The sequence below is a fragment of the Trachymyrmex septentrionalis genome, unplaced genomic scaffold (assembly GCF_001594115.1).
Source record: "Trachymyrmex septentrionalis isolate Tsep2-gDNA-1 unplaced genomic scaffold, Tsep1.0 scaffold129, whole genome shotgun sequence".
In the NCBI taxonomy this organism is placed as follows: Eukaryota; Metazoa; Arthropoda; class Insecta; order Hymenoptera; family Formicidae; genus Trachymyrmex; species Trachymyrmex septentrionalis.
The window spans coordinates 851,151-860,763 of NW_017304428.1; the positions used below are offsets into that span (position 1 = coordinate 851,151).

The 9,613-nt window shown below is 32.7% G+C and overlaps 1 protein-coding gene across 4 annotated transcripts; it reads right to left on the bottom strand.

The window, feature by feature from the left end:
• Positions 1-2,401: 2,401 nt before the first annotated feature.
• Positions 2,402-3,833, bottom strand: LOC108756604 (elongator complex protein 6). 4 transcript variants are annotated; one of them, XM_018500529.1, is made up of 2 exons: positions 3,702-3,833; positions 2,402-3,291 (listed from the first exon to the last, which is right to left on the bottom strand). In XM_018500529.1, exon 2 carries the CDS (start codon positions 3,282-3,284, stop codon positions 2,457-2,459), a length of 828 nt encoding a protein of 275 aa, XP_018356031.1. In that variant the 5' UTR covers positions 3,285-3,291; positions 3,702-3,833; the 3' UTR covers positions 2,402-2,456. The 4 variants fall into 4 exon arrangements, with proteins under 4 accessions (XP_018356031.1, XP_018356030.1, XP_018356028.1 ...); XM_018500528.1 differs by having other exon boundaries at positions 2,402-3,289; positions 3,664-3,833; XM_018500526.1 differs by having other exon boundaries at positions 2,402-3,289; positions 3,396-3,833.
• Between the last annotated feature and the right edge of the window lie 5,780 nt (positions 3,834-9,613).

Below are 9,613 nucleotides of genomic sequence, written 5' to 3' on the forward strand. Positions count from 1 at the left end.
TAGTGCCATCAGCAGTGACTTTGCACGGACTTTTCAAACGACCCTCGCATGCTCCTATAACAGCTCTTACTCACTCCAACGCATTTGTTGGAGTGCGATGCGAATATCTAGTGAGTTTTGACAGAGCGAAAAAAGGATGAAAAGAGAAAGAAGTTTAGGTGATAACCATGGCAACGCTAGGTAACTTGCTTATTTCACTCATGCGCACTCCATTTTGGCCAACACTAACATCAAAGGTGCCACTAACATCAAAGGGAGTTGCGCTACTGTATGTACTGTGACTACTGTATGTACAGTGACTACTGTATATACTGTGTCTGCGTCTCGCGCTTTGCGACCTGCGTTCGTACCGCGGCCTCGAAATCAACGGCTTTACCGAGCATTGCGCTCTGACATACACCGCGTGCATACACATACACCCATACACATACAACTGTACTGTATTGCTTACACTCAAATACACGATATTTTTTTTTACCACAGCATTAAATATTCGATTTCGATTTATTGTATTTGCATCTCGAATAAACCTATTTTGCGCATGGATGTCAAATGTTTCCGGCGAGCTACGCGCACAAAATTGAGATTGTTATAAAATGTGTTATAATTTGAGAAAATTTATTTATATCCCAACTATTTTCATCGTATAAGATTCAATAAAAAATAATTTAAGGAATTAAAAAATTTTTCGATTTGATAATAAATACTTTTTACATAGAAATAGTCGAATCCGAGATATTTACATAAAACTTTAAAAAATAAGTTTTGTTCAAAAATAAAAGGAAACATTCTTAAAATCATATCTCGGAAACTATTGGTACAAGGATCAAAAACGATTTTGTAAGGAATTCAGTAATTTCTTACAATCAATTTTCATAAGAAGTATGTTGTATGTAAAAATAAATAGATCCGAGATATTACGAAAAAAATGTGAAAATTGCTTCATTCTCGAAATGACCAAAAATACAACATTCTTAAAAAAATTCTATCACAGAAAGTATTGATCATACAATCTTAAAAAAACGAAATTGTTCGTAATTTTATACAACTTTTTTTCTTATGACCTTTCAATAAAATAGATACTTTCAAAGATATTTAAAAAAAATAGTATTTTTTATTAGTTTTTTGAAGCTGAAAAATTTTCCAAGTCCACCGGCGGTCAGAACTTTTAATATATAATACGTCATTTCCGCAAATAAATCTTTTATGGCAATTTTACCTCCAAAAAAATCTAATTTTCATCATGAGCTATTATCTCAATTGGTATAAAAGAGCATTATGTAAATCATATAGCAGAATATATGTAGAATATATAGTAAAATGATGTTAAAAATTTACATTCTATTTTAAAAAATTGTTTTGTTAATAACATTTTAATAATGAACGGCTAAAACCTGTTGAGGAGATCACTCATTGTTAGTATCATGATCTTGACAATATGATAACATATGTCAAGGTGAAGGACATTGGAGCAGCATCTCCTATGCTGTATGTATAATTATTATATATTACATATTTTTCTGAAGTTATTAAAGATATAAGGTAAATTGGTACAATTTTTATAATTTGTTGTAGCCTTTTAAGTGATAGGCAAGAGTATCTCTTTAAGAAAGGGAATAGAAAATATCTCAATTTTTAAAATAAAATTATACAATTTTTTTTATGAATTTCCTTTAATAATTTTTTATTTTGCATATAAAAAGATAGTAAAAAATTAATAATATGATTGGAAACAAGACCATCTATATAAACAATAAGTTTATTACAGTTTTTTAAGATTTGGGAGAATTTGGGGGGATTGTTTGTTTCAGATTGATTGTGTGAATCCGATAATTTCATCGGCTCTCAATTTATTTCTGAAATATTAATTCAATTTAATTGAATGTATATTAGATAGTAGTTCAACATCTTAACACTCGGACCGGGAAGGCGCTTTGTATTTAAAGTTGTAAAAAATTAATAATTTACAAGATATTTTATATTTCATATAAAAATATGTGAAAATAAAGTATATAATTCCATTAAAATTATATAATTTTTCATTTTATTTAATATAATAAATTTTTATTTAAAAAAATAGAGTAAATATCTGAATAGAAAATAATATCTCAATTTTTAAAATAAAATTATACAATCTTTTTTATGAATTTCCTTTAATAATTTTTTATTTTACATATAAAAAGATAGTACAAAATTAATAATTTACAAGATATTTTATATTTCATATAAAAATATGTGAAATATGTAAAATAAAAAATACTTGCATAACTTGTAACTAAAAATATTTCTTTTTACGAGAAATAGAGAATAAGATACATGTTAAATTAATGTAAAAAAACATTAGGTATCTAATTCTAATTTTTTTACTTCTTCTATATATAGTAACTAAATATCAGAAATACATAAAAATCGATTATCAAAAACTAGAGCACACTATAGCAATGTAAAGTTATTATTTATGACAGGATAGACATCGCACCAGGTGCACAAATCTTTACTTGCCAATCTAACAATTTAAACAGATGTGTTGTTTTCTCTAACCAATGATATTTAGATCTAACAGAATCTGTCTTCCAGTAGACAGTTAGTTTACCAGATGCATCACTAGAATGTCCTGTCTTGAATGGTTGTGTTGTAACACACAGATGTGCCATGTATTTTAAGGCATTAGCAATAATATCTGCATTCGAAGTCTGTAGATTTTCTTGATATACATGTGCAAGAATACACAGCTGCGATAAGGGATACAATGATACAAACGATCTTAAGTATCTTATAAAATACATAGTATCACGTAAACTAAGACCTAGATCAAGGAGATGATTTATATCGTCGATAATAAGGACAACAGATTCAGTAAATCTTGCTGCTTCATCATATTTTTCTTTGACACATACAAAAAATCTATGTGCAATATCTACATGTTCTGTAAAAGTGACATCTGGAATTACTGTTTCTGTTCTATTTGTAAAACCTTTATACATATCAGTGATATTGCTGGCTATAATTTTCATTGGTTCAACAACAGTGACCTGGCCCTTTTCTTTTAAATTAAGAAGATTGTAGCCAAATTTCATGCCAATATTATGATAATGACCAAAGGTATTGTGACAAAGAACGAGGCAAACAGCGGCATCCATCCTTTTCAGTGCATGTAATAAAACGGCATTCACCAAGAAATTTGCATTGGTACCATGTTGCTCTTTGATTAAGATTGTTTTACCATTCATGTTTACTCTGTCAATTCCAAGAATATTGGACATCATTACCATTGGGGTAGCCATAATAACTGAAAAATGAAAGCATATCATTATTGTTCAGTCTCACAATAAAAACGAATTATTAAAATTGCTTCCTCGCTTCAAATCTTAATAAAAAATAGTCAAGGATCGTACACACGAGACATATATGCAAGATTTCTGAATTCAAGATTTTTTCATTTCGTAACGAAAACTGCATTTTTTAGTTCTCTCATTTGCCCATTAATTATACGAATTTGTTGTTAGAATCTCGAGAGCCCATATATATTTTTTATATCTTATTAACTTATTTAATAAAAATACTCATTCAACTAGTATTCATTCAAAACGAAAGAATCTGGCAGAAAAACGCGGTGGTATATTTCGCGAAACAAATAATTACGCGTAAGGGTATACTACACACAAAATGACAGGTAATTATTTAGAAAACGCCTCTCAGCTTCAATTTCAATGAAATTATGCTTATTCGAAGTGTTTTTGTATGAAAGAATCTGGCAGCAAAATGTGACTCGTCCCACGAATCGAGATATTAAGCGTTAAAGTTGACGATTATTGAGGTTAGGAAATCTGTCATCTCTTCCCCAAAAAACTACTGCCGAGGGGAACACGGCAAACGGCTTCCGTAATTGGCTGCGTTCAACAGAAAAAGCAGCTTTGCAACTGTGTAAAATTCTTCAATATGATTGGTTTAAGGTGCCTTTTTATGCTGACATTCGACTCAAGATAAATCATATGATCAAAATTGATGCTTGATATTTATCAAATTCTATAACGTGACTTATTTTGACGCCGAAAATGAGCGTCGGATGTTGGCATGTAAAGACACCTTTATACGCATAAACCCAGTAAAGAACTAAGGGCAAAATCAATCATATTAAAGAATTTTACAATAGTTACAAAGCGGCTTTTTCTGCTGAACACAGCTATCAGAGTCATTTCACACAAATTTGCTTAGCCGCATAAACATATGCATAAAGAGAATCATCCAATTGTATTTTACATTTGCTTTATGACAAAAATGCGATTGGATAATTTTTTTGATGCATGCGTTTATGCGGCTATGCAAGTTTGTGTGGATATATACCCCTAGGGTATATGCACACAACTTGCATAGTCGCATAAACGTATGCATAAAAAGTTAGACAGGGAGCACAGACTCTTGCATAACGCATAAATCATGAGGCATAAGAAAATCAACCAATCAGAATCTTTTATTTCATGAAAGATATTACATCCCAGGGTTCGATCGGCGGGTGGCCGGGATTTGAACAGACCTGGGATTATCGATGGATGTAAGGCGTACAGTTTCGCGTCGGCGGGAGCGCGGAATTAAAATCTGTTCAATTTAAGAGTTTAAATTTTCAGCTAGATTTGCGCGCTCGACACGGCGACGATAGTCGATTTCGGAGAGGTCCAAAGTGTACCCTCCGTCCTGTTTAAGTAATTAAGAAACTCCTTCAAAACTTCAGGGCAATCGCGGCAACCCGTGAAATTACGTATGGTGGCCAGGAAACATTCGTTACAGATCTCGAATCGCTCGGAAAACCCTAAATGGATGTAATGTCGCAATACCCCAAGATAATTCTCCTTTTCATCAACGGATAAAGAGGTGTAGCACTCTGGACATTTAGTCTCGCCGTTTTCTATTTGAAAGAATAATGAGGATACGATGCGCAACATGCGCTACGTATTCACGTGGTGTAAAAGTTAGTTTCCAACAAACGAGTGCCGATAGGCGGGTGCGAACACGAGTGCACCGGACACATGCTACGCGCAAATAGGGTTCACGGTCCGCGGTGACCAAAATGTGGTAAAGTAAAAATATCCTACCTTTACGGTAAGGTCTCCGCCAGTTGCGGCATGCGGTTGGTCGGTGTGCATGATCTTCAGTACGCTTCTCACTGTCCTGGACTTGGCGTTCGTTCTCGTCGATTCGTAGCTCTCGAGTGCACAATAGTCTAAGTTCACTAATTAGATCGTCATTGATGCGAATTAAATAAAGGAAGGTAGTTAAGAAGGATTTGTTGAGAAAGTTCACTCAGATTTAGTTAAGATGTTTATTAACTTTAATTCACAAAATCATTTAGATTTAGGATCACTTAAATGTAGAATTACTTAATTTTAGAATTACTTAGATTTAGAATTACTTAAATTTAAAAATTGAATTAGATTTAGTTTAAAAGAAATTGAAACGATTACATTCATACGCGGCGCGCAAAACTGAGTGATTTGCCGACGGAAGAGGACTTAGAAAATTTTCGCCCGAGGGCACTCGACCCAAATGCTAAGACGCTAACTCCGTTACTCTGTACTGATTGTTTTCTGTTCTCATGTCCCGAGGGCATCTTTTAGAAGAAGGGAGGGATCCCCTTCCGTCGTTGCCCTGTTAGGGCGCATGTGGTAGGGAGGCGTCAGGTATGGTCCTGGCGATCTCATATATCGCGCCAATCTATAAGTGATAAAAATGTTCATGATTTGTCCAAAGGTGATTTGGACAAGTTTTAAAATTACTGCGGACGTAACAAAAGAAGGAAATAAGAGACTTTGATTGGTTCATCTTCTTATACCTCATGTGTTTATACAAGAATCTATGCTCTCCGCTTTATCCAATCGCATTTCAGTAATTGTTTAGAATTGTGACCTGTTCATCGATTTTGATGAAATTAAGCTTATTTGACGCGTTTTGCATCAAACGAAAGAATCTAGCGAAAAAAAAGTCGCTTCTATAATTCTATAATTGTAGTTGTAGAAGTTGTAGAAAATTGCTATGTAGACGATTAAACGATAATTTCCCAAAAAGAGAGGGAAAAATGTTGGTATCAACGAAAATCCCTAAACGACATAATTATAATTTCTGTGGGTTAATAACACTGTTCAAGTAGTAAGTCTATTAGTTTGTAACCGTCCTTTTAACATATGCGCGCGCATGTATATAATAAATATCGCATAACCATTTATCAAAATGTAAAGGTAAAAAATGTATGCACAAATATAAAAAAAGGTAGTATTTTTGATATTTATTTATTTTTATATAAGGTGTCTATATAATATATAAGTTATCAATGACTAATGTAAATTTCCACCGAGGGTTAGAGTTGGGTCAGAGTACAAGAACTAACCAATTACAGTCGAGCATTCCCCTGTCATTCAACTGTAACATGTGATAATGTGATGATGCGAATTGTGGCGCAAATGTTGATATTTTATGAAGTATTTTTATATTATTAGAAATTCTCTTTTGTAATTTCGATATAAGAACAAATAAAAATCTCTACAACGTTCTTTGATTTGCACAACTGAGCCTTTATGAATGTTGGCAGATAAAACGTGAAATTCGTGCACCCAAAATTGATGCACTCAAAAGACATGCAAAAGTGAAAATCAAATTCTGCAAGATATAATGCGATAATATTTTTTTTAGTTGCAATGGAACTCCATTTGGAGAAGTGAATATAAACAATCATTCAAATCTTTAATTTAACCGGATCAGTAAAATCAGATTAAAATAATTTGTTTAGCCTCGTGATGTTTTGTAGTGTTGAACTAAGGAAGTATTCAAGTACAATTTATTTGAGAGCGTTGAGAATGTTATATAGTCGAGAAGCTAACAGTATTTCTTATTACTTGTTGTAATTTCAAAATGCAGCTGTAGTTCGTCTCATTGTTTGTGAATGGCATTAATAGCCTGGAGCCTCACTAACCATCGAGTATTCGATAGCTTAATAATTTTTTTAGGTGCATTATCATTGAGAAAATAAATTTTTGCATATTTGATTTGACGTTTACTACTAATAGAGAACCACGTGTGTGTTTCGCGTACATGAAATCGAGATGCCTTGGTAAGACTTTACAAGCCTTCTCGGCTGCGAGATGTAATGAATGACAAATGCACTTAATCACAATAAAATCTGGATTGATATTCTGCAATAGCGTCGTCACCGAATGATGTATACCTACGTTTACACTGGTTCCAACTCTTAGACCTAAGAGCTTTTTCGTCTTTAGATGATCGCTCTTCAATTGCTGCCAGATAGCTTCGACAATAGCGAGATACCTGTTGTCATTTCAATCAAGCGATAAAAAGTTGTTATAATTTTTTCCTTTGACTGACTGAAATATCGAATCATGAGGCAGAGGATTTTCGTCACGTCGATCGTCGTAGATTCGTCAATAATCAATGAATAATATGAATTTCCAAGGTCCTTAAGAAGATCTTGTACGATACACGGTGATAGAATATTTTTTATTAAAACTGAACATTTCGTCCGGTGTAGCTTTATGTTTCACAGGATTTCAGAATTATGATCAAGCTCTTTGATCATAAGTGCAAGATGATCGACGGCTTTTATGGAGAAATGTTCTGCTACATAAACAGCAATTTTTAATTCAGCTATTTTTCGTTTTTGCGTCAGTTACTTCCGTAAATTTGTTAAGTTTTGGTAATTAAACGATGATATTTCGATTTTTCAAATTTGTTTTGTGTTTCTTCGACGCAGCATGTTCAATGAGCCATTTTTTGTGCGTGATGAAAACTGTACTACAAAAGGTGCAAAATGCTTTTTTCGAATTTTTATCAGGCGACGATTTTAACCAATCTATATCGTTAAAGAATAAGAATAATTTTAAAAAGAATAGATATTATTATTTAAGAAACAGTACCGCAAAAATTGCATTAAATTATATAGATTTTGTTCTATTCTGTAATTATTAATTTAATTAGATTAAAGAACTGGAAAGGATACGAGTAGTAGGAGTCAAGCGCAGAAGACGTCGCACAAATAATATATCTACGAAATGTAAAATTTTTTTATTCACTAAAACGCTTACTTGCTTCGGTTCACTTTTGAGTCTTCCTCAGAGACAACGTAAATTAATATATATAAAAAACATATATAAAAACTGTGAAAATTATCCTGTCATAATGAGCTGCCCTACATCAAGAATTTAAATGTCGGAATTAAAACCAAAAAGAGTGAAAAAAGAAAAGAAAAAAGAAAAAAAATTAGGAAATATCGTAAAATAGAATATGGAGAACTAATTTTAACAAACAATTTTAAAATTATAATTTATAAGAAGTCTTAGTTTGATTTGTTATACGGATTTATTATATGCAGGTTGTAAATATGCTCAATATTCTTCTATTTTTAAATTTATTTATTCCGTTTTTGGATCGGAAACAGTTAAAGTACTAAAATCATAGATTAAGTCACGTATTTGTTTAACTAAAAATCTTTTACACGCTAGATTCATAAGATACTGTATCGCAAACAATATTATCTCACCTCACTTGCATCGACTATATAGTTTTAAATTGGAATTTTTTGGGAACAGTTCAGTTAAAATTTTGAATATATTAGACATCAATGTGTTGTGAATATATTGAAGTTAGAATTGAATGATACTTATAGGAAAATAGATTCCATTCGGGTACAACTTTTCCGATTTGCATATGCTTTTCCGTTGCTTTCCTATCCAATGTGACGCCTTTTTTGATAAATCTTTATACCTTTTCTTCTTGCTCGAAAGGAGTAGAATTAATTCGAAGTATTGTCGAAACAGAAGAAAGTATTACTAAATAATAATATTAAAAATATCAGGCCTATTCGTTATTATCAAAAGACAGTGTCCGCTGTTGACGTTGTCATGGCAGGGATGGAATGTTAAAGGGTAGTGTTAATGTTAGGTTGTCGGTATATCCTAACGTACAGAATCCAAATGTTGAGATAGTTAGAGAAATACAGATTGATCCTCAGTCCTTTCTTCCATTGATTCCTTCTCCTCCATTTACCTTACGAAGGAATGGCTGGTTGAATCTATCAACTGGTGAATCTATTAACTGACGCTCTCCTGACCGTATTGTATTGTAATGGCGAGGCCTTTTGTGAGCACGTTTAACAATTGTACAACGACTGTTCAGAATATATTAGGTTGTTCGGAAAGTAATTTCGTTTTTTCCCAACAGAGGACTTATTGTATTTTTTCCAGCCAACTTCACACTTAAGCCGCATAATCATTATATATTTTGACAGCTGATATAGCAAGGCTTGCTTGTGAAAAAAGTTCGATTGATTCTACGCAATAGTTTTTGGTTGGTGCCCTATCAAATATGGAAAGTGAAAAGCAGCATTTTTGGCATATTTTACTTTTTTACTATCGAAAAGGTAAAAATGCTGTTCAAGCAAGAAAAAATTATCCGATGTGTATGGAGAAGATGTATTGACAGAACGCCAGTGCCAAAACTGGTTTGCAAAATTTCGATCCGGCAATTTTGATGTTGAAGATGCACCACGTTCTGGAAGGCCAGTTGAAGCTGATGAAGACACAATAAAGGCATTAATTGATGCAAACCGGCG